The 24,698-nt window shown below is 35.8% G+C and overlaps 1 protein-coding gene across 2 annotated transcripts in view; it reads right to left on the bottom strand.

Annotated features, from left to right (window-relative positions):
- CADPS2 (calcium dependent secretion activator 2) overlaps positions 1-24,698 on the bottom strand; it is a 323,409-nt gene that overhangs the window by 91,009 nt on the left and 207,702 nt on the right. For both annotated transcript variants that reach the window (XM_056341052.1, XM_056341051.1), the window contains exons 12-14: positions 16,844-16,980; positions 13,035-13,222; positions 1,552-1,653 (exon numbers count right to left, since the gene is read on the bottom strand). In XM_056341052.1, coding sequence (XP_056197027.1) covers positions 1,552-1,653; positions 13,035-13,222; positions 16,844-16,980 — 427 coding nt within the window. The remainder of the gene's footprint in view (positions 1-1,551; positions 1,654-13,034; positions 13,223-16,843; positions 16,981-24,698) is intronic.

The following is a 24,698-nucleotide window of genomic DNA, read 5'->3' as shown; positions in this document are numbered from 1 at the left end:
TGTAATTAGTCTTATGCATGTGAAGGCCTGAATGTGAACAGAATTATTCTGACGATGCCCAGCCTCCTTTCTTGTTCTGCCATCTCCCTCCTCTCTCAGTACATATTCAGAAGGCTTCTGCTGTTTCAGTATTTTTTGGGTCACGGCTACTCTCACTGACCTTACCATTGTGTATAAGTATTTATATTCGTTGGAAATCACAGCAGTTGTGTTTCTACTATGAACTTGACAGGACATAGCCATAAGTATGCCAATCACAGGCCAGAGGTCTTCTCTGAGCTCCAATCCTCCTCTTTTTTTTTGGTAGCAAGCATGAGAAGATTGTCACAGAAACAAGTTTTCCTTCACCCTGCAGATGATGTTCTTTGTCAGTACTCTCCCCCTGCCTTTCCAAGACCTGGGTAGGAAGCACAGTGTCCTATGCTTCTCTGTATTGCTTTTCTGGCAAGAGCTATTTAATTCCATGGAAGACTGGAAAACAGGAAATGTGTCAAGGAAGAATCTTTAAAGGAAATAAAGGAGCATATCTTTTTTTTCCCAAAAGGAATACCCTCCAAGTAGAGTCCCAGCTGTCTTTAGTTTAATACAGAGATGAAGTCCCAAGTGAAGACTGCTACATCCTCGATGCTCAAAAAATCCCCAACAACCTAGTTATCAACATGACAGATACCAGTGAATACCAGACATTTACCTCATCAAGCCAGAGGGGCATCCAACAAAGTTACAGGGAGCCTTGCCAAACAAAAGCAAGCTGTTTCACACAGCACTATTTAAACTGTGGAACTGGTTGTCATAAGGTGATAAAGACACAAAAAAAAATATCTATAAATGCATTCTAAAAAAAGGATTACATTGAGAGATTAATGGCAGATAGGTTGGCTTAGTGTGATAAACTAACAAATTTCGTGGTCTCCGTGCCATTTTTATGCTAAGCTTCAACAACCATCAATTGCTAGAAAATAGAAGGAAGTATCACCCCAAGTTTGCTTAGTTTCTTGTCCTCCTTCCCTAAACATCTTCTACTGGTATGGACAGTCTTTACATATGAAGAACTCTTTATGGAGGACGATGGACCTCAGCTGATTTAGGAACGGTAAGTACAGCATGCAACTAAGAAATGACATCTAAATGAGAAATGAGAAATGAGAAATGAGAAAAGTTTTAGCTGTGATCTATCAAAGATGTTCTCTACTCATATGATTTTTCTGATCAGTACTAATCCAGAAATTGCTATGGTTTGGTCATTTTCATTTAGACAATTTTCTCAGTCAGAGTTATAGGAAGCTTTAAGTTTAAAAGAATCGACAAAACCCAGGCCTATTTTCTTGCACAATCTTTTCTAGCATAGAAAAACACAGCTCACATGATACATAAGTAAATTTTAAGCACAGTCACATGTGTAAATACATTATTCCATATTTAATATATTCAAAATTTCTTTGCAGGTAGACTACTTCATTTTCACTCCGCTTGTTCAAGACAAAAACTGAGCAACATGAGAAAATTGTTCCAGAAAAAAATTAGCATTCATTGAATAAATTACAGACTCACCTGAAATGGCTTATTTGGTTTTCTAAAAGGGAAGAAAGTCTGTCCTTAATTTCCTCAAACCTTTCTTTCTCTTCAACAGATACTGTTCCAATTCCATCTGGCCTGTAATATTAAATATTTAATAATTGTTGATAACTCTTCATGATGATTCCTCTTTGAACAGTGACTCTAATTTTTAAAGCCATCAGTTAACGTGTGCTAACTCTCCTTTCCCCTTTCCCATTGCCTTGAAGGATGAACAGTAACTTGTGACTATAGCTAAAGAACAGACTGCAAACAGACAAATAATTTAACTTTTGAGTTGAACTTTTACATTAGTCCTAAGTTTCTGCCTGATCCCAATATGAACACAAGGTAGCATATATTTCTCCCAGATCATTCCCAAAGATATATAATATCCTTTCTCAAGTAAATTAGTACTATAGGTTGGCACAGTAAGTGGCCTACTCAGATCTTGTTGAATTTCAACACCTTGAATCTTCCAGATATTTTCCTAGAGGTGGAATATGGCTGAAAATTATTTAAAAATAAAGGTGGGAGGCAAACTACAGTGAGAAAAGCCAAAGCAGGCAACACCTGCTTAGAGTGAGCACGGATTTTTGATCACCCATTCCATATTAACAAATAGCAGCATGTAAACAGGACTTCCATATAAATATAGCATAATGGATGAAACAAAAAAAGAGTCTTTAAAAAACAAAAGCATTGGAATTTTTTAAACATCAAACTTAAGTCCTAATAATTAATCATAAGCCTTGTACTAAATGTTAAGCACACACCTAGTCTAAAGTCTTAGCCTAAAGGTGTTATTAATGCATTTACATTAAAATCATGTCAAAATTAAAGAAATTTAAATACACATTTCCCAAAAGGTACTTTTGCCATGCAGTCACATCTTCCCCACATACAGCATACTTTAAAAAGATGTATCTGAAAACTTCCTGTTACTATCTTAACATCCAGCTCCAGGTAATAAAACAGCTACTGCTTCCCACGTGAGTTTATGACCCCGACACTTAAGTATCTCCTCCAGAGCCTGCAAAACTGTATCTCAGTGTTTCTAGACCTGAGAAAATTGTAGTAAAATGAAATAAAGACAACATTCTATGATTGTTCAAAGAATCATTCTAGGATTCCATGAACATCTTTTTGCTAAATTGCTACTTTAACTTTCTGTGCTATACTTAAATCTAGGAGGAATAAGTTGCTACCTGGTCATGACGTAAACAATTCTCTCACCTTTTAAATCACTTATATTTGTGATCTGTCAAGTCGAGGTGGAAAGAATGCCTGAAGTCCTTAAATTATTGTGAAGACAACAATAAAAATCAGATATGGTGGAGATATGAGTACCCAGGCACATCAATATACTATTGTATAAATTTGATGTGAAAGAGCAAATAACTTATATTCTCTCTTTTGATGGATGCCACGATACTTTACCTCAGCCTTCTGACAGATGGAACAGGTTCAGATTTAAGTAAATTGCACTGTCTGATTTCATTGTCAGGAGAGATCGTGCTCTGGAGTGATAAAGTAAATAGTTCTGTCATATTAAACCTCGTTGAGGCATGTCATATATATGACAGAAAAGACCTAGGGGTCCAGACAACAGTAAGTGAAAAAGGTGAGCCAGTAGGATGTCTTATCTGTCAACCTGCACTAAGGCTAGGATCACCACATACCAGGGACCTGTCACTTCACTGAGTTTGTTGTCATAAAGAACCTCGCTGACAACACCTACAGTTTTCAGAACTGTTAAATATATTTTTAGTGGATGTTTGCACGGACGCAAATGCCCCAGAAGAAAAAGTACACAAAAAGGTATTAGAAAAATGTACCATCTATGGCCCTGAAAATCTCACCTCTTGAAAACACGATCTTAGAAAATGGCACAAACTCTGAATCATTATTTTGTTTCTTCCTGTTAGCCTTATTGCACAAGCAGAATATAAAAATGCATTTTTGCAACACATTTCTGACACACATTGTGCTGGTGATCATTTATTGTACTCTTGGGAATATGTATCTACTACTGAGAGAAAAGAATCCATAGAAAAAAGAATCTGACTGCGAGATGAGCTGAGATAGAAAAAATAGATAAATAGTTTCAAAATTCCATCTCATCTTGCCTTCTAGATATTTTTCTTTAATTGCTTTAAAGACAGAATAAAATAAAATAGCACTGTTTTGAGTTTGTTATTTTTATTTACAAATTACTGTGCCTGCCAAGAAGAGAAGACTCAGAAGTCATTGGTTTTCAAAGGTTTAGGTCATCCATAAACTATGCAATAAGAATTTTGCAACTAAAACCAACAAAAAATGAGCCTTTCCTACTACACCAAATGTTATGGATAGTGGTTTGGACTTGTTTTTTTCAATTCAAAAGCAGTATTCAGCTGTCATTGCAGCCTGGGACCTCTCTTTCAAGAACTCAGCCAAGAAAAGTGATGAACTGTTTTAAAAAGAGTTGTTTTCATTTTAACTTTATCTTTACAAGAAGGTAGCGTGAATTTTCCTTTCCTCAACATTGTTTTCCTCCTTATTCTTCACAACTGCGTTTGGGATTAGAGAACTAGTGGGAACAGTGAACACTGAAAACCTGAGTAGCCTTCTCTCTCTCTCCTTTCTCTCTTATATTAATTTTCCATTTTTTAAGAACTCCTGTCAGTTGGCTTTGGATTGGCCTGTCTTGTCTGCTTAGATCATAGTCTAACTGGCACAGATGTAATGTTGTCTCTGGTCACATCTCAAATTGTTTAATTCACTCAGACTTAAATATCAAAAAAGATTTGAAATAAATACCTCATGAACTAAACTAGTAAATTCAAGTGGGAGGCAGCTGTTAGACCATAAAACACTCAAATAATGACACAAAAAATACAGGTTGACCAGAATGTTTAAAGAAAATTTTGCTGTGACAGTCTTGCAAGATTGCTGTCCTGGTGGCAGTTACTCTAGTGAAGCTGATTGATTAGGTGGTGGGTTTAGGTTTTCCTCTGGGAATGGACTGTTTTTCCTCACTTGAGGCTTGGAGTACCCTCTAGAAGTATTTGGATGTATGGAAATCTTAAAACCTGTAATAATTTGCAAAGGCCACTTGATACATTGTAGGATTAAGATTCCTTGCAAATAGCTATAGCATGTGAGATAAACATGGTATTCCAGTTCCAATGGGAACTAGATAGGATGGACACTGGGTTGACTCCAGCTTGTTTCCAGCCCTCAACTTTGCAAACAGCTTCTCCTAGTGGTCTCTCAGAGAGCGAACTGTTACCTTAAGCAAGACTGCTTCGTTGAGACAGCCTTGGGAAATACTAAATGAACGTGACTGACTTTTGTTTTCTTCTCTGGAATATTGTTGATACTGGTGCTTTTTGCATATTTTCACATTTTGAAAATGTTTAAAGTGTTTTCAATGAGCTTTCCTCATTAAAGAAATAGATCACCACTTTGGTCTGTCATGAAAAAAAAAAAAAAAAAAAAGAAGAGCATGAGGAGAGGAATGCATAGATTGATTTTCTAACACATACCCCCCCACACACACATAGATGAGAACAATTAGGCTGACCAAAAGAATCTGCCAAAAAATGACAAAAAAGAAAATACAAGAAAAATACTTCAGCTAAGGTCTTAATTCAACACTTTATACAATAAACTACATTTCAAGGGTGTAGGAAAAAGGAAAACAAAACTTAAATGTCATCTTGACTTCTAGAAACAAATTGTTTTAGAAGACTTCAGTGCTTTCTAAGAGCACTTGTTTTTAAATTCAGCAGGATGCAGAATAAAATGGAAGAATAGTGACAGGTTTCAAATTAGCAAGATAAAAGTTTAACTTCTTGTTTCTTAGTAAACTGAAGATTAAACCGTTTAGAATTTTGATGCAGAGATTTTATTATCTATTTATAGGACTTTAATATCCAAGGAATTTAATACCCAATTTTTTCCTTTAAAACACAACTGTATTAATTAAGTCCATGGTTTATGTTAGACAAATTAAGAACAATAATTATTTACTTTATCAGCTTAGAAGCAGGCAGAGCAGACGTCTTTTTATTAACAGGAAATGAAGACAGCAAATTATCATGTGGCGTTTAGACACAGATTTAACCAGCAGGCACTTGAAGACTGAGCATTTTGTTGTTTATAGTAACTATTCTTCAAACATTCTGACAAAAAAAATAGCACAATAGAGCCTTCTGGTGTATGCATTTCTCAGTCTAATCCTACATCTGCTTACAGGTCATACCCTCTTTTTCACAAGTGAACCAAAAAGATGTATTCTGAAAGCTGCTAAAACAGATTAAGATGATAAATCAGGTTAGTTTTAATGATCTTTTATGCAGTTATATTTCAGGTGGGATTCACTAATGCCCTTCTACTGAAAAGCTAAGCATGTACTTATATAATATCAATTTACCCAAAGCATAAGGGTATGTATAGGCATTAATCAGTTGAAATTAATGACATGTATAATGTTCAGGGAAGGTGAAAGTATATAATAGCATTAGCTGTTTCTTTGTTGCCTAAGATGGCAAGCATCACTTTAAATACGCAGAACTTCGTTCTATTTTTTCTTAATAATGTGTGAATTTGATTAATTTTCTATTGACAATTTCTTTGAGGCTTTTCAGAAGTAGATTTATTTTGATATGTTGCAAAACTTACCTCAGTGAGGACACATTTTATTACAACATTATTATAGTTATTATTAGCACTTTCCAACACAGGACAGTATCATTCTGTAAAGCAAAGGTGAGGTCAACATGGCTTCACTTAGTACCTGCAACAGGGTGAAGAACTTTGCTTCTAGCTCTGAACTCGGGAGAACTCTACTGATAACTTCCTTGTGGCTATTTACAAAAGTAATAGAAAACTCTGTCACTAATTGAACAGCATTAATTAAAACCCCCCAAACGTAACTATTTAGAGGCCTCACATCAGAGCCTTGGGGGTATGATGCTCATAAATGAACCACTTAAAAAGGAGAATACAGATTACATTAAAGAAGGTTTACCTTCCCCTGTGTGCCATATACCTTGGAGGTGATCAGTTTCCAGAAATGATGAACTGGATGACGCAAGATGTTTGGCACAGGGCAGTACATAAAACTGGAAGACCTAGTGAAAAAGTTCTATTCTCAGCATTGCCCAGTGAGCCTCAGAAAAGGGGAAGACTACAGTCACTTGAAGAAAAGGGATATAAATATCCAAGGACTAGTTTTTCCAGTTTTGAGAGAACACTGTTTCTCATCTAGAAGCACAAACGTACAAAGCCTATCAATCCTAAAAGGTGTATTTTCTCATTCTATTACTCTGGGGAAATGGTGACATAAAAATGACTTCTGAATAAATCCACACTTTTCAGTATGACAAATCCACTTTCACCATTTCCATTACAGAAGAATGACAGAAAAATGAGACAAACTACAAAACCTAAAGACTCTTGTTAAATCTCTAGATGCTGTATCAAACATGAGAGAGAATTTATACAAGATGCTGGTAGAGTGATAGAATATAGCTTCTGATAACACACTTCTATACTGTAGGAGATCTCAGGCTCCTTCGTCCAGCTGTTGGACAGCCTTGGAAGACTAAGATTAAAGTGGAAGGCCCAATTGCCAATAAAAAACAGTGAAAGAAGAACTCGCACCTGTTGTTATCATTACAACACAGACAGAACATGTGGGGTTGAGAGTGGATAAGAAGCACAGCAGAAAGAGGAAGCGTTTTCAACTGCTTAATACTAGGAGGTTCCTCAAAATCCTGGTAGCAATGATTTCTTGGGAAAAACTTCTAAGAAGAAGCCTACATGCTATTCAAACATTTATATTTACAAAATTATACATATAAAAACGTAATGCTTCTGGGAAGAGATCAACTGGACAAAGCCTTTCGTGTCAGATGGTGGCCATGTGCAGATAAATGGTGAAACTACTGAATTAAGTTCTGGAATTTTAGATTAAATCTTATTAGATATTGTTTATGAAAGATATAAAATGAAGGAGAAACTAGCAAGAGACAGACAACTTTAAGTCTAGAGTTAATTTAGTCAGAACAGAAAGAAATATCTATTCAAAAGCTCCACAAAAAAAAATATTAGAAGAGGCAGAGCAACATAATGGGTTTTTTTACAAAGTTCCTTGTCCCAGATTTGAAAGGCATGATTTCTCTGAACACTTTTATCACTTGACACAAAGTGTAAAATTGAGATAAATGGTTCTTATCACACAACACTTGAGTAATGAAAAGAAATATATGAATGTATAGCACTCTCTGAAGTTTCCATACTTTCATTTCTCTTACGTGTTCATTTACTCCACTTTAAGATAATTCCTCCAAGCATAACAGGAGCAAGAAGCCTATAAAAAGACTCTGCAGTGCCAAATGATGGCAAGGATCTAAAAGGAGCTCTCAGAGAGGGCAAAAACAGTGAATGAGTGTGACCTGACTGAAATGGTGCACCTGGATTTCCAAAAATCTTTTTTCAGAGTCCCTAACCAAAAGCTTTTAAGGCAATTAAGCAGCCACTGAGTAAGAGTGAAAGTAGAAGTAAGAAGAAGAAAGAAAGAAAGAGAGGGAGAGAGAGAGAGAGAGAGAGAAGAAGTAAGAGTGAAAAAAGAGATTGAATAAATGGTAATTACCTGCAGCGAAGGTGAAGTTATCTGTGGAGTTCTGCAGGGAGCTGTGCTGTGACCTGTGTTATTTTACAGTATTCATAAAAGACCCGGCAAACAGCTAAGAACTGTGGTGACAGTAAATGTAATTGTAATCATAGTTACGTGGCATAGTGGAATTCCAGAAGGACCTTATGAAATCAAGTAACAATAAAACAGCAAACAATGATCAAGGTTGATAAATTAGTTGCTATGCAGGACAGAGATCGTGGTGTTATGATGGATAATTTCATGAAACCGTCTCTGTTGAACAGCAGACAAAGAAGCAAAACTAACACTGGGAACACCAGGAAAGGATAAGGAATTAGCAGAAAACATTCATCCACTGTAATTAATGCATGGTTCACTCATACTTCTTGAATCTTGAATAGCAGAGACACAGAGAAGGGTTTTGTTGTCGTTTTTTTTTTTCTCTCCTCCGTCTCTTCCAATAGAAACAGAGAATGAAATGTGATGTGTAGGAGTCATGTTCAAAGCATGAGTTCTGGCAAGAGGAGGCTGAGTTGTGGAACTTACTGCTAAAGGTGCTAGGGATGCAAAGGGCTTACACAGGTTCAGAGGTGCAATGGACAAGTACCTGGAATAGACACTCACTCCAGGTTACTGAACAGGCATATTCTGAGCTGCAAAGTGTTAGAGACTGAAAGAGCACTAAGAAGAAACATTGCATATGCTTGCCCTTCTTACTCCAAGCAGGTCAATGCTGGAGACAGACGAATGACTGGCTTAGATGAACCCTAACTTAATAATATAACTATTCTATGCAAACGCACATATGCTGAAGATTTCAAAATGAAGGCAGAAAGAAATTATTTATCTTTGGTTATAAACCGATTTTTGTAGCAATTCTTTCACCTTCACTTCTCGTATAGGAAGTTCCAGTAAATCAGCTTTCTTTCAGAATAGAAAAAGGTATAACCATGGAATATGCTTGAATTTTGAATTTTTTTGATTCAGTCTGTAACTCAGCAGGTGGAAAGAAGTCACTTTGCACTTCATGTGATAGCCACCAGCATCCATTTCAGACAAGAGGGACTGAATAGAAGTCACAGCATGAAAAGGAGACAAAGGTGAACGTGACGGGGAAGAAAACAATAGCTCCTACCTGGACTGTTTAGACTGAAATGTCAGCATTCAGGAATATCCTATAGTTCCTTGTTCTGCCTGTTTCACTTTCACCAGAGATACATAAGTGTATGCATAACTGCAGTGTGAAAAGTTCACTTGTGAACTAATAACTTTGATGGGGACCATATAGTAAAACATTTCAGAAGAAAAACATTGTGAAGAGAAGCCAGAGGAGACGCTATTAAAGTTACGTAGCACCAGAAGTGCAGCCAACAAAAGTTGATTTTATTTACTGGAGGAAAAGGAAGCAGTTGATTCAGAAACAAGGATGTATTTTTGTTTAAACACTCAGCAAGGCTATTCTTTTACTAAAATATTTTGCTTTTTGGCTATTTAGAAAGAGAACGTCTTAATAACACCATCCACAAAATCAGGAATACCTTTTCAACATGAACAGTTTGTTAGCTCAGTCATAACACTCTTCCCAGCAGGAAAGGAAAGGCACGAGTAAGGCTTGAATTCCTCAGTCTAGGACTCAGCACATTGTGTTCAACCCTGCATAAACATTTCTGTTCCCAAACTAACATTGGCATAAGAAACACACTAAGTACCAGTATGCTTGATTACTCTGTCAGAACTTGTTACCTGTATCTTCATCTCAAGAATGAAAACAACTGGGGACTATTCTCTGGTCCTGACACCAAGCATACGGCCTACACCAGAGCTGTGTTCAGGTCTCATCTGTCTTCCACAATGTCCCCGAAGCTGTACGACGACAACTTACTTTTATATGTTTATTCCAGTTGTTTTTAAATCAAACCATGGCTACTGGGTTACAGCCTGCAGCATGAAATAGAGTTCTTATTTCAAGTCCTAGGATGCAGCAAAAGAGCACAGGGGATACCTGAAGGGTCAAATCTGATGGAAGAGTTCTGGAGTCAAATGAAGGGTGGAAAGAGTCAAAGCTGATTCAGCCTCATTCATAGTGTTCACTGGGAGCAGCACTTGGCATACACAATCCCACAATCATGCCTGGGATCTCAGAGAGTGCTTATGACTAATGGGCAGTTTGGAATCCATTTATGAGACTGCTTCCTCACCAGTTTTATTTAGCGAATCGGATGTAGTCATTGGAGGGCTTAGCATATGTCCCAGTATGGTCCTGGTATATTTTGATTTGCTCTGATTTGTGCTTCATTTCCTCCTCACCAGACTACCACAAACAAAGGCAAGTGACACCTTTACCTGATCATTTGACTGATGTCACTAGATTGCTTGCTACTCTTAAAAAACTCATGCCTAAAAGTAATCAATAATTTGAACTACAGATATGTCTGCGTTTCTATATGCTCCTCCACTATCTGACTTAAAGATCATTTCTGATGATCTTTCTCAGGCTAGTGGAAGGTCTAAGCTCCCTCCGTCAAGCAAAGGTGAAATACAAATTAAATACATTATGCTCAGAGTATAAAGCTCTTTGTTCTGTGGTCTTTCCAATTCTCAGCCTGACTTCTAAAACTAAGATGTATAACGCCAGGGATCAGCCTAGAACTTTGGCCTGTCATGCATTGTCTGTGGATTTTTTTTTCCCCTTTTACTATTTCTTAGTGCTGCAGCAGATGAATGAGTGGATGTATTATGTGTGTATATATGTGTCTGTCATCCTCAGTGAGTGTGTCTGATTCTGTCCTTGACTTACTTTTCTTCTTTCTTCATGTTTCTTTTTTCTTCCTTTTTACAATATCTCAGTTCTAGTCAGACCCTCTCTGATCAACACTTCTTTTATTCCTAAAACACTCATAATGCTATTCAGAGAGTATCTGTACAGAAGGAATAGACAGAATACAGAGTGCTTACCACTGTGTAAATGATGTGCTCCCTGAGATATTTTCATGCACTGCACACACTGTTGTCCTTCACTTAAATTATGAAAGAAAAAGAAATGTATCTACCTTTCTTTTGAATTCTTGAAATAAGTTTGAGCAATTATCACTGTATATTTGTCTTCTTAGCTTGAAACTAGTAATAGAACCGCTAGAAACAACAAAGACTTAGACTCAGTAGGAAAAACGAGTATGTCAGGTTCTTCAGGAACTGACTAAAGAAGCTGCTTTTATGGTGAAGAGGTTACCAGGTAAGAGCCAGAAAATCTAACTTACCAGTATGAACACAGAGATTCTTGAGAGTATTTCAGGCACATTCAAAAGCATTTTAATTTTGGATATTATTATAAAGGATTACGTAATGTTAATCTCCCACTACCAAATCACTCAGGTCACAAATGCCCAGCTCCTGTTCTCACAGATGAGGTTTTGTCTGCGCCAGTATCCTTTTTCAGGATTGTCCCTTCTTCACTGGCTCAAGGACAAGTAAATCAGCCTCTGTGACTGGCTGCAACGCAACATAAGCATAAATATTGGGAAGAAAACCTCTCTCACTCCTGATCCTACTAAGATTCAGTTTTGAGGATTTACTGACAGCATCACAGTAATTGCTTTTTGGGACTGTGAGTAGGTTTTCCCTTAGTGGCAGGGTTGGATCAATTGAAAGGGGGAGATTTATTGGTTTACCCCTTGTTATTTTTGAACTTTTAAAACAAATTTCCTACAGCAGTCTACAAATCTACTGTGTACAGAAGGATATGTTGTCCTACAATTTGACAGACTGCCTGCCCCACTCCCCACTCCAGTACAAGGAAGACATGGGTGAACTGAAGCGAGTTCAGTGCATGGCCACCATGACAGTCAGAGGCCAGAGCTCTTGCTCTGAGGAGAGGCCGAAGGAGTTGGGCTTGTTCAATCTGGAGAACAGGTGGTGTCCAGGGGGACTGAATGACAGCCCCCAGCTGCTACTGGGAGGCTGACAAGAGACAACAGATATAACTACACTGCAATATGACAGGTTCAAACTGGGGAATGACCTGACTGGATAAAGCCCTGAGTAATGTGGTCAGACCTCACAACTGACCCTGCTTCAAGCAGAAGGTTGGTCTACAGACCTCCTGAGGTCCCTTCCAACCTGAGCTATCCAATGATCCTATCTCCAATACTTGTTGTTCAATAGCAGAGCTAGTTCCCTCACAATTAGGAATAAGACAGATGAAGCAAAAGCTTCTTTTAAAGAATGTGCTTAGCGCAGCAAAGCAAGAACTTAATTTTTTCCAAGTCTCTCACTTGCAAGTGAAAAGAAAACATCATCTCAAGAGCATCACTGTGACCAACTCCTGAAGCAGCCTACTACTTTAGTAGAAAGAATTCCACAAGTGTCCTAGCTCTTCCTGGCTGGGGGTCACACTACATTCCCAATATAAATTATTTCTCCCTGTGGTAGCACAGCCAGAACTCAGTATAATATGATTAATTGCCAAGATACAGTCTGTAGAAAAAAAGTCAAACCTTTCCTTAAACTGCAAAATTGTTCAAAATGTTCACTGCAAACACCGTTCACCAACACAACATAAATGCAGAATGCAGAAAACTGCCTTTTTAACAGCATGACATCCTCTAGCCTTGAATCAGTCTGTCATTACAATGTCAAGACTGCATTAAAACAGTACAAACTAATAGGAGAATATTTTTTTAAATAGCAATTTCTATAGAACCTCCAATACCCCTGCAGAAACCTTTGTGAACAGATTTCTGTTGTATGGAACTTCCCTACCTGGTAAATGCAAGAGCCTATAAATACTTTTGCTTGCTCCTAAGGCTATACATTTAAAAATGTATCATTAAATTACCTGTTACCATGAACATGAGAAGCACAAAATGCAAAACTGTAGTGGAGCAAGGTTGGGTCAATGACAGAACCATTTTCTGAATGTTCAATCAATTCATTGAGATAGCAAAGATGGCGGTGACAGCCTCTTACTCCATAGCGAGCACAGTATTCGTCTAATACGAAGACCTGACCTGGGCTAAACCAACCCTGAAAGAGAAAGGCAAAAAACCCCACAACATTTTGAGATTTCTTTTCCCACTCACAGCTTTTAAATCAAAGAAAAGAAGCATACATTTTTAGGTACATTACATAAACTTTTTATACTGGAATGATTTATATATGACTAACGGTGATGGCACTGGAAGCCAGATCCAACAATAACCTTCTTGCTGAAAGGAGTAAATGTCAGGAAACTATTTGCTGTTCTGCGTTACCACTACTATGAAATATATAGTTTACAAAACATCCAAAGTCTGGTACAGATTCAATTATATCAAAACTTAACATAAAATATGCCAACACTTCAAAATTAATTTTGTTAAAGTAATTAATTGTAAGCTATGAGACAGCATTTGAGTAATGCTGAGGGACATTAATGTGGACACTAAAACACACTTTCTGGATGGTCAGTTCCCCGTGGCTGCAACTTTAATATGAGAGAACTGCAATTCGACTATTTACCCTGTTTCTTACATAACATGCATGCACTTTCAACAACTTATACTAGTAAAGAGTTACAAAGCTAGGCAGTTTATTAAAAGCCATCTGAGTAAGATGAGTATGATTTGTCCTTAAATAATAATTAAGACATTCTGGGGCACACTGAGGGCTTACTTGGGCAAAGTCTTGATGAGACCAAAACAGTGCAACCCTGACCATAGACATGAACAAAATACAGACTCCTTCCCACCACAAAATTAGTCCTTGAGTGAATCCAGAGTGTAAAAAAAAAATATTTGATTCTTGATGGAGAAATATAAAACAGAAGAGCCTTGATTGCTTTGCCTCCCAATATGAAAAAACCACAGCAGAGTGAGCTTCCAAAAAGCAGCAGGGAGAAAAACATAAACCTCGGGAAACCACAGCTACTGCATAGCTGTTCTAAATAAGCATTTTTCCTTGTTCTTTTCTTAATCAGGGTGATATTTCCCTCTCATCATCCCTGCCAAATGGTTAAGAGAGATCAAGGAATATGACCTGAACTCAAATATACAAATAGCTTGAGCATGCAAAATGATTTTGCAAGTCATGAATTTATAACACCAGTTTAGCAGCTGAAGACGAATATTTCCCTATTGCTTGTGATTCCTTCTGTAAATTCAGATGTTTTTTATGCAAAATATCCGCAAAACTACTATTAAAACTACTTTAAAATATTTTCACATCAGGTTTAAATCATCTCTGTTTTAACATTACTAAAAGACTTACATGAGACAGGAATTAAAATTTTATTTTCTCCCCCAGCTCTTGAATTTAACATATTATTTGGAGATAAGAACACCTCAAAGTTATTTCATAAATTTGTTTGCTCCTGATTAATTTCTTTGAGGTTAGTGTTTCCACTGCTGAGCTACAGCTGTTTCTAGAGAACACTTAGCTTTATTAGAGAACGCTGAACAGTACTCAGGGTTTTAAACTAATAGCCAGTCATGTTGCAGTGGCTCCTGTAGTTTACACAGTGTTTGCTACAAAATATGGCATTCTATTGAAAGAAGAAAGAAAAGGGATTTTAACTGAATTTCTGCAATATGTATCCTAGACCTAGGTATAATAAACAGTGCTTTTTGTGATTGATACTCTGCCAATACATCATCGTCACTGATCTCCCTCTACATTTTTATGGAAAACATGATAAAATGCTGCATGTCAATGCCTAGCAGTACACAAGAAAGTAAGTATTAAAATTTCTATACATTCTAACAGGAGAGAATTGTAAAAAGAATATAAATTTTTATAGAACTCATTACTTTAACTTCAGTCTCTGTAAGAGATCTGTTTTAGTGTGCTCATTTTCATGTAAATATATGCCTTCCTTTTCCTTGTTCAGCCCCATACCATGCTTAAGTCTTACAAACACACAACAATTATATGCTACATAGTACTAGATAACTGCATATTTTTTATTGTATAATTGAAAAAATATCCCGAAGAAGCTCCTCAATACAGAGAAGAATGTAGAATTAAAGAAGTTTAGGCCATATTGTAATTTAATACAGAGCTGTGCTTAGTATTAATTCTTACACATTTTTGGTTTTCTTTTTACAAGTTTTATGTGTGGTTAGTCTATATTTATTGAAATAAAGGGATGCATTGTTTCTAAAAATAATAGGAAGTGAGCTGTTCAGGAAAAAAAGAACACACTTACATGTTCATGTATTCTATTGCTACCTTGACATTCCCAATTTTTTAATTTAAAAATATAGTTAAATATGCAAATTAACAAAAATGATCACCCATTCTACTGATTAAAAGCTGGATTTTAAAAAGAACAATATGAAATGCATCTGCTTAATAGTTGCTATAGCACTGTGTGTTTTCCCTAACCTCTTCTAACAGTTCCTGATTTCAGTGTTATATTAACTAATTGTTTTATATTATTATTGTTGTTGTTGTTGTTATTATTATTATTGATTTTGACCCCAATGAACTGTTAGAAATCTAATAATTTTCTGTTTGAGTGCCAATTACTTTGTACAGATGTTCCTTCGGACCTCTTTGATTCCGTGCGCAACCCACAGACAGAAAATGAGTCCTTTAACTTCTGTACATACTTATCTGGTAGTATTTTAAAAAAGAAGCAACTGCCATCAAATAATAATTTTTCCCCTTTTTTTATACTTGCAAACAAAGCCTAAATGACCCATCATTATCTGTATTACATGACTAGTCAGACCAATGGAAAAAAGAAGTAAAAAAAGTTATACTTTTTTGTTGCTGTTGGGATAATAAAGTAAAAAAAAAAAACCCAAAACAAGTGCTATGAGGCATTTTAGGTTCTTAGTGAGAGATCACTGTTTCAGACACTGTATCAGGTGAAAAATAAAGCCTCAGGAAGTTATGAGGTCTGACCCACACAAACCTGTTTACTAAGTGCGTATAATTTGATGGATTTCCACAAGATTTTTGCTGGTTTTCCCTACTGAAAGCAAAACATGAAGGAGCCCCGTCCTGAACTCCTAGTCCCCAAAGCATAGAACAGAAAATGTTCTGTAGGAAAGGGAAACTGCAGCTACAAATAAGCAGCATGTTATGCCAAAATCTTACTTTTTATAGCTGTCTTTGAATGTGAAAAACATTCATTTTAATACAGAGATCACATTTCACTTTTTCTTGTTTAATAATTATACTGCCATTTGTTATTTGCAATTCAGGTAATACATATATACCTATATATATATGGCCTGTGGTTTTGCTTCCCTTCTTTTGGTGTTTTCCCTTCTTCACACCACAGTGGAATGAAGAATTACAAGATCGGTGAAATTGTCTGACATGAGGTGACTACGTTTGTAACTTAAAATGCCTGTACAGGTGTCAATAAATCCTACCACAGGAGCTCTTACCATTATCAAACCCTTCTGTTTTATTCAGACCTCCATAGAGGACATGATAAATTCCAGCTGAAAAAATCAGAGACAGTTTGGGTCTCTTTGCTTTCTATTGAGTAGCACAGCAGCAGCTTTCAAGTGTATAATTTTCAAATTTGAAATCAATCGATTGGACCCTTTAACTCTAACCACAACTGCAGCTATTGAATGAACTAGGAAGAAAGGACTACTTTGTAACAACTATTTCTCACTTCTTTATATCTATCTTCCAGCCAGTACTCACCAAACAAGAATAGGAGTCATTCAATCTGTGATCCAAGGTCTGCCTCTGAAGCAGTCTAAAGAGGGAAGCATGGTCAAATTTGCAGGGATTAGCAGAAATAAACTCATCCATGCCATGTTTCTGGCCACGGTCTGTGTCTGTTCATACAAAGGAAAAATGTACAGAACAATACATGTGAGCGTGTATGCAGATTTACTAACAAAAATGTATACATGCTATATAAGTCTCAATATATAAACTTTCTTGAAAATACCTCAAGTAAATAAGTCACATAAGTAGATGCTTGCAGGTTACTTATTGCAGAATCTTGTTTCTTAATCTGAACATAATGTTACTGAATTAATTTTCTATCATACCAATTTATGAGGTGTAACAGTGAAAAAAATTAAAGTTGTTAACCACTGAGAGATTAATTAAAATTTAGAAAGGCTGCTGGAAAACAGAACATAGTTCATTAAAAGAGTTCTTCTTCAATCATGGTTTTCTAGCAGAGCTCTTCAAATGTTACAATCTATAAAACAATGTTATAAATACAAAAAAAAATGTGTTCTATAATTTTCTGGGTTTGTGTGGTGCTCTTTCTAATTTTAGCAAAATAACCAAATAAATATCCTTCCCTCCAATGCAAAAAAAAAGGTTTATGCTTTTATTTCTTCAGATAAGAAAGAGCATCTTTATTGCAGATCAAAGTACCACTCATAGAAATATTCATCATGGCTTGAAGCCTACTTCTCAAATGGCAAACTGGAGCAGAAATGAACACACTGGCTTGAGCTAGGTCATTTCCAGCCTTCTTTTTGTACTCAGCTTTTAATGAGACAAACCTTAATGTAGTAATGGCAAAGAGCTCCTTCAACCTTCCAGCAAAGAGCAGAGAAAAAGGGAGCAGCATTTTTGTGTAAATACATCGAGAAAACATACCATCCCAAATGGCACTTCAATCAAAGGCCCAAATTTATTGTTCTTCACAGATTGCATCTTTCAACGCCTTTAAACCCCGCGGGTTTATCAAAAGAGAAGCACTAGCGATTGCTTTCATTAATGCTATGTTTTGTCAAAGTCCTCAATGTGAATTATCTATCAAGTATGGACAGAAAAAGCCTTACAGTGCCCAAAAGGACTAGTTATGTATTAGCACATTAGCTGTCTTGGATTCTATAGACTGTACTGGGGTGAACAGTCCTATCAACTTAAAAATTGACTTCCCCTTTCAATAGGGTCTTAGCTCTTTGTTCCTTTAAATTCAAACCTAGGTCTTTTTATATTCGTTACTAGAAAAGTATAGATCTAAGTGTATCCTAAATGCAATTTTGAAAACCTGCATAGTACAAACCTAAAATTTCTAAAGAAAAGGAGACAAAAGTTTATTGATTAAACCCAATTATAGAGTCAGGTTCATAATAAAACTCAATATTGATCTGTGGGCATGATGCTAACATAATCAGTCACATTTAGAAATTTAGCCCCAGATCATATTGATCCATGTCAAGTCCAACTTTCAGCTGTATTTGTAGATGGGAGAATTATTTAATTCAAGCTGAAGGATCTGCAGCATCACATCCTAGAAAGATGCAGAAACTAATTCATATCACTTGGCTTTGCATTGTCAAAGCAAGAGTCACATCCATGTGACAGATTTCACCAAGGTGGATGTAGCAAATAAACAGTATGACAGTACATCAATGGTGTAAGGTATGAGACCATCATCCCAGAGAAACAGCAGCATATATTTTTAATGGTTTAAGGATCAGTAGCATACGTGATTACATAGATTAACAATATTTCCATAAGCCTTAGAGTAGTCTATCATTAATGACATATGTAGCTCATATTTTTGACATATGTACATGAAATTCTGTCTCTTAATTAGTGCAACTTAAACGTAATTAAACACATCAGTTCAAAGATAAACAACTTGATATCGACACTACATTGCTGAAAGCACTAAACTACAATGTGAAGTTACCTATAGTTTTCAAAATGATCCACATGCAGATAAAGTTTTCCAAACCCAGCACGTTTAATGTGTGGCTGGTTTCTACATTTCTTGTAAGTTTTCCTTCTTATACAAATATCTGATTTATTGATCCATTATTGACAGGAAGATGACAGAAAAGAAAATTTCTTTCTGCCATTGGTCTCCTGTACAAGTTATACACGGCTGAATCTCTCTTAAATTAACTGGCTTGATTTTTTTCCCCCTCTGGTTAACCACACAACCATAAAAGATTCCTCTATTTTGAAAGAAAATCTTTGTAAGTACTGACAAGTAATTAAGTATTTTGAAATCAGGAGTCTCGGTGCTGCAAATGAAACGGATTCGGCATTCTGATGCAGACATTCAGGTGATCAGCATGTGTAAGGTGACCTATTGAATATAAGCCAGCTTGTGAAAGCAGAATCTGCTATTACATAATTTGGGCAAAATAAGCAAAAATATTTATTTAAAAATATAAATTCTTGCTCGATGTAATTCTACAGAAAGATCCATGACTGCTCATCACCTTTTTAAGTGAATCAAACAGTATAACTAACATTTCAAACAGTAACAGAAGATCTGTTCCCAGATATATTTTAGCAATAGAAAAAGAATTAAGAACTTACCTTTGCCAGCTGTAGGCAAGCAGGAAATAAAAGAAATAAAAGAAAAATGGAACAGTGTAATACATTACATTTTATTTTACTTTTGTGATATACATACAAGATAACTGGTAAATCTTTTTGAAACAAAATGGATTTTTTTAAAAAAAGTACTTGATCAAAGATTATGAGAAATTCATAAATGTTATATGACTGTGATTTAAAAATTATTTAACATCCAACTTTTAAAAATTGTTAAGAGTGTGTTTATTTTTCAAATTCCTAAACCAATGAGCTTTAGGTGTCCTGTTGAAGCTACATGCAAATGGAAAAGACATAAAGACTGCTATATTGCGATATACAGTTAAGAAAAAAATAGAACTCCATTTTATTCTCTACACTTTCTCAATCTTGGGAAATATTGGGAAGATATTTGGGGAGAACTCTGAAGCAGTAATACTGCTTTTTCATAGTTAGTTTTCTTCCCTTCTTAATGGATTTTTTGTCCTGCTTTAAATTTGTCTCTAACTCAAACTCATTAGTTTGGCTCTATTTCCATGTTACCCTGTCTGTTTCAGGCTGCATATCTATTTCATCTTTTGAAAATTTTTAGCCAAATTTTTAGCCAAAAAAATATCCTTTTTTTTTTTTTAGGTAGGACAAATATATATATTTTCAAACCATTGTAAAAACTTACAAAAGCTATTGCAAGAGTTTTGATAAATTGTTTAAGTGTTCTTTTAGACAAGGACACTAATTTTGGCAGAATAGCGTCCTGAATATGCCCTTTGCCATCTTTGCAAGAAACCTCCAATTTTAGTCCAGCTGCATAGGCTATAAAAATCATCACATCCTCAGTGACTCAGTAGAGTTGAGTGAATAATACTACCAAGAATTCCATGTTTATGGCACATGCTTGAGTGGTTCCCAGTGATAACCAATCACTAGGCATCATCTGTGGCCAGTTCCAGCCTGGAAGCAAATATTTTTTCTGTAGCATTGACTCTGTGCCAGGATGAACTACTACAGGAACTGGCCTTGCGAAGTGGTGATCTCCTCCCTTTTGTGGCTCTCAGTGACATCCCTGCTTGAGTTGAAGCATCATGGAAGCAATTTGAGCTAACTCAGGCAGGCAGGAGAGGAGAGTGGGTAGAGACAAGAAATCTAGTATTGTAGGGATTAAAAAGATTTAAAGACTAGGAGTAGTAGGGTAAGAACTACAACTGATACAGAAGGTGGAATTGCCTAGATGAAGCTCAAGTTGCACATGCTCTTTGCAAAAGACAGTGGCAAGACATGCATTACATTCTGGTAAGTGCTAATACATACAGATTACAAGTGACAGCTTGCATCAGGAATATTTTGACTCCTGATCATTGACCAGGACTCCGAAGTGCTACATGCTTAAGAACACAGGCCAAAGAGAAAATCTATGCCCCCAGAACCTTGTCATTTAAATATCAGACAATGAAATAACAGATGGGGAGAAAGTGGCAGAATATGAAAAAGCAGCTGGCACATATGGCCCGACAGTCAGGCTGGAAATAGCACACTGATGGACTGCCAGTATTTTGCCAAAAAACAGATTTGAAGAGGATACTAGTTAGTTTTTGCATGTTTCTGAGCAGCACGGGACAGAGCATAAAGGTGACTAACTGACTGCCTAAGGTGGTGGAGGCCAGAGTCAACCTTTTGTTTCTGAAAGGAAGATGGTGGTAATTGGAGGCAAGCAGGAATGGGACATGAGGGGGAATGGGGGAACATGTAGGAAGGGAGGAGTTACTCCACTCTTTCAGGTGGCAAAATGTATGATGGATATAAAGCTGCCAAACCTTCTGAGAAAACTGTCAAATGAAAAAAAAATATTTCTGTTTGTTTCTAAAAGATTTAATTAGTTGAACACACAAACATCTCAGAACTATTTTAAAAGAACTGCTTTACAGCAACATTACCAATTATTCCAAATGAACAAAGCCACCATACGGTTAAGCAGCGGTATTTCTTGTGTGTATGTATTATGATACCAGCACCTTAATATTAATCATATTCTGGTTTTCCCACAGAGTCTCTGATGTAGCCAATTCAAAGATTGAGAGTGATATAAATAACACTTAAAAGACATATGAAATTAATAATTTATTCCCATGTCATTGAACTATGATAGGGAAAGAAATTTTATAGTGTTTATCATCAGTATATCCAAATAGATTGAAAATATTAATGTTATATTTTCATGACTAATCCCAAAGCATTTCTTCATTTGGCAAATTGTCTGCACTTTCTTCTTGATTACACAACACTGACTGCTCCACTTGGATGATTTAAATGTTCACACAGACTTTTTTCATGATGCTTTTTTGGTCAGATGGATGTTTCATTTAGAAATGTGTTCAACTTTGCTGCCATTGGATCGATGTCTTGTAATACCAACGTATGGCTTATGTATTTGACTACCTTTGCTACTCCCTTGCTACTTAATAAATAGCATTTGATGTTTTGTAAGTGGGCTCTAAACTTTTTTATGACAACTGTTATAACTGGTCTGAAAAATCCTACATTATTTTCCTTTTGTCAGCTGCTCTGTTAAGTGAGGTGAGGAAAGCTATACATCTCAGATAAATGATTCCTCACTTAACTTGTTTTTCCAATGTCTCCTTTCTTCCCTGCAAATATGACAAAGATAACATCTGAAGCCATGGTGGTGTAGCATGAGAATGATGTTTGGTTTTGTGTTGCTTTGTTAAGACATGACAATCCCCTCATGTGCTGCTGTTACTCCATTTTTATGACCAAGTTATTAACAGTGTTCATCACTTAAGCAGCCTTTCTAACTATATTAAAAGGCCTACTAATACATTGCTCATTAAGAAAGGGATTGCCTCCTGCACCTTTATGACTTAGACGAACCTATTTTTAATTGACACTTTCCCTGAAACAGTCATGTCCTTGGGAAACTTCTGGCTTTTCTACAATCATGCATCCTTAAATCCTCTGTCCTCTGTATTACTACATGCTTATTCAGAATAGTGTGACCAAAAAGCAGTCTCTTTTTCTTGATCATTGCTGACATTAGTGTGCTTTCACTTTTGTTTTGGAGATATCTAATACTACAAGAGTGCAGGATCATGTTGCTTTACTTAGAAACGAAGAAATCAGCTAGTATTCAATTTAGAAGATTGACAGGTACAATAGTAGTTTGATTCCAGTGCCACACTTAAATGTGTATTTGCCTCACTGGTAGTATAGAATAACAAATTTCTTCGAAATGCCCTGCATGAATGATCCTAAACTGCTATACAGCATCAACAAGAAGAGACTGCACATTCAGATCAGCTAGAGATCTGTACGCTGGCCTTTCCGAGTGCTGCTGCTTTGCACATGTAAGAGCAACATTTCCATTTCCTGCATTTGTGATAATTGCTGTAAAGGTCAGTCAGATCCTGGCTGTCTTATTATAATGACATGTCTAGTTTCTTTTCAGGAGTTCCTGATGAGGTGGTTGGATTTTGTTCATGTCACTTTAAGCACTCTTTTATACAAGAAATTCTCTTACCTGGAACAAACCACCAATAACTGCAAAAAAAATGCACCCTTTGTCATACAAAAGAAGTCTCTTACTCTTTCCTTTCTACAATTTTCTTTTATATAAAAGGAGTTCATAGTACAGATCACAGGAATAATTGTACCACAGCTTACATTAAAGAGTTTTAAACTTGAGAATATAGAAAACAGTAGAGGCTGTGAAAACGAAGTATCATTTACTATCATTTATACACATCAGTTGATTAAAAATCTTAAACATTTAATGATATATTTGCATCCGACAAGTTTTCATTTTCAGCTAATAATGTCGCAATAACTTTGGAAGTAGAATTTTGTCTATGAGGCAATGGGAAATGGAAATGTTGGCATTTACTCCTAGCAAAAATTAACCTTAATACAGGTAGGCCTGTGGCATACTAATCATCATCCGATGTTTTAATTTCCTTAATGACAGCTTTCAGTTGTTTTTCATATCTATCAAGAGAATTTCAGGATTAAAGAAGATATTTTATACATACAACATATAAAAATGTTGAAATGTGTCTCCTTAAGTTAATTTTTTTCTACATCCAGCAGTTTAAAAATATTTATATTTTTCCTAGTTACAGAAGTTCTTTTTTTACATTTTGTCAGGACAAGTGAGTTGCGCTCCTTATCTTCCTAGAGGATGAGGAAGATGGGGGATAGACTTTCAAAGCTTCAATATTATTAAGTGACAAAGTTTTATTATCTACAAAGTCCTAGTTGGTTTCTACTTTCTATATGTGGAGATGCATTGTATGATATACTTTAAAAACTGAAACAATTGATCTTATATTGGCTGGAAATGCTTACATGATGCCTTAATTGAAAAATAAGATATATAAAAAAGTAGTTGACAAATACTCCAGTCATAATATATTTCCTAATATTAAAAATTTATCATAGTAAAGAAGAAAAACATGGAAATTAATTTCATTTACTATATCCACTACCTCTAAAGTACTGGGTGTTACACCTTGATTAAAAATAAAATACTCTTAACTTCATGCAAATATTTTTCTAGGGAGAAACAAAATGAACACATTTAAGTGTGACAAAAGGTCAGCTATGGATTCTTCTTAGAAGTAAAACTGTGCCAAAAGAAAATCAGCACAGTAGATGTAAATGAAGCAGGACTCTTAGGAAACTATTTATGGTTATACCTGTAAATGCTCATTCTTGCAGTTCCTTAAAAACTGATTAATTTGATGATGCCCATTTCTACCTTATGTCAAAAGAACTGGAGGTATTACAGAAATCAAACATTGATTCTTTTAAGATTAAACCTCACATTAAGTTAATTTTCACAAGTTACTCTATTACAAAGAATTCAATGAACTAATTAAAAAATACCAACATTGAAGTGTATTAAAGCCAAAGGCAAATAATATTTTAACCACAGATTTTTTATTTATATACAGTTCAGTCATATCAGTTTGTGCAAGTTGATACATAAGCCTGACAGAAAAATACATGATAGTTTGAGGCTTTTGAGCTTCCCTTAAGCCATCTTTAAAATAAACCTTATTTGTCCTATGGTTTACACCTTAGAACTGTACTCACCCTGTCTAAGATAATATCAAGACATGTTAATCTTGGTTTTTAATTCTTTACCATCATAACTAATTTTATCTCGGAAAACATAATTTCAGTATATCAAAACTTGCAATTGCTCATTGTACCTTTTTCTTTCTGTAACTTTTCCTGCCCT

This window comes from Falco biarmicus, chromosome 5 (genome assembly GCF_023638135.1).
Source record: "Falco biarmicus isolate bFalBia1 chromosome 5, bFalBia1.pri, whole genome shotgun sequence".
NCBI classification, from domain to species: Eukaryota; Metazoa; Chordata; class Aves; order Falconiformes; family Falconidae; genus Falco; species Falco biarmicus.
The sequence above is the reverse complement of the archived record's forward strand: the minus strand, read 5'-3'. Positions and strand labels throughout refer to the sequence as shown.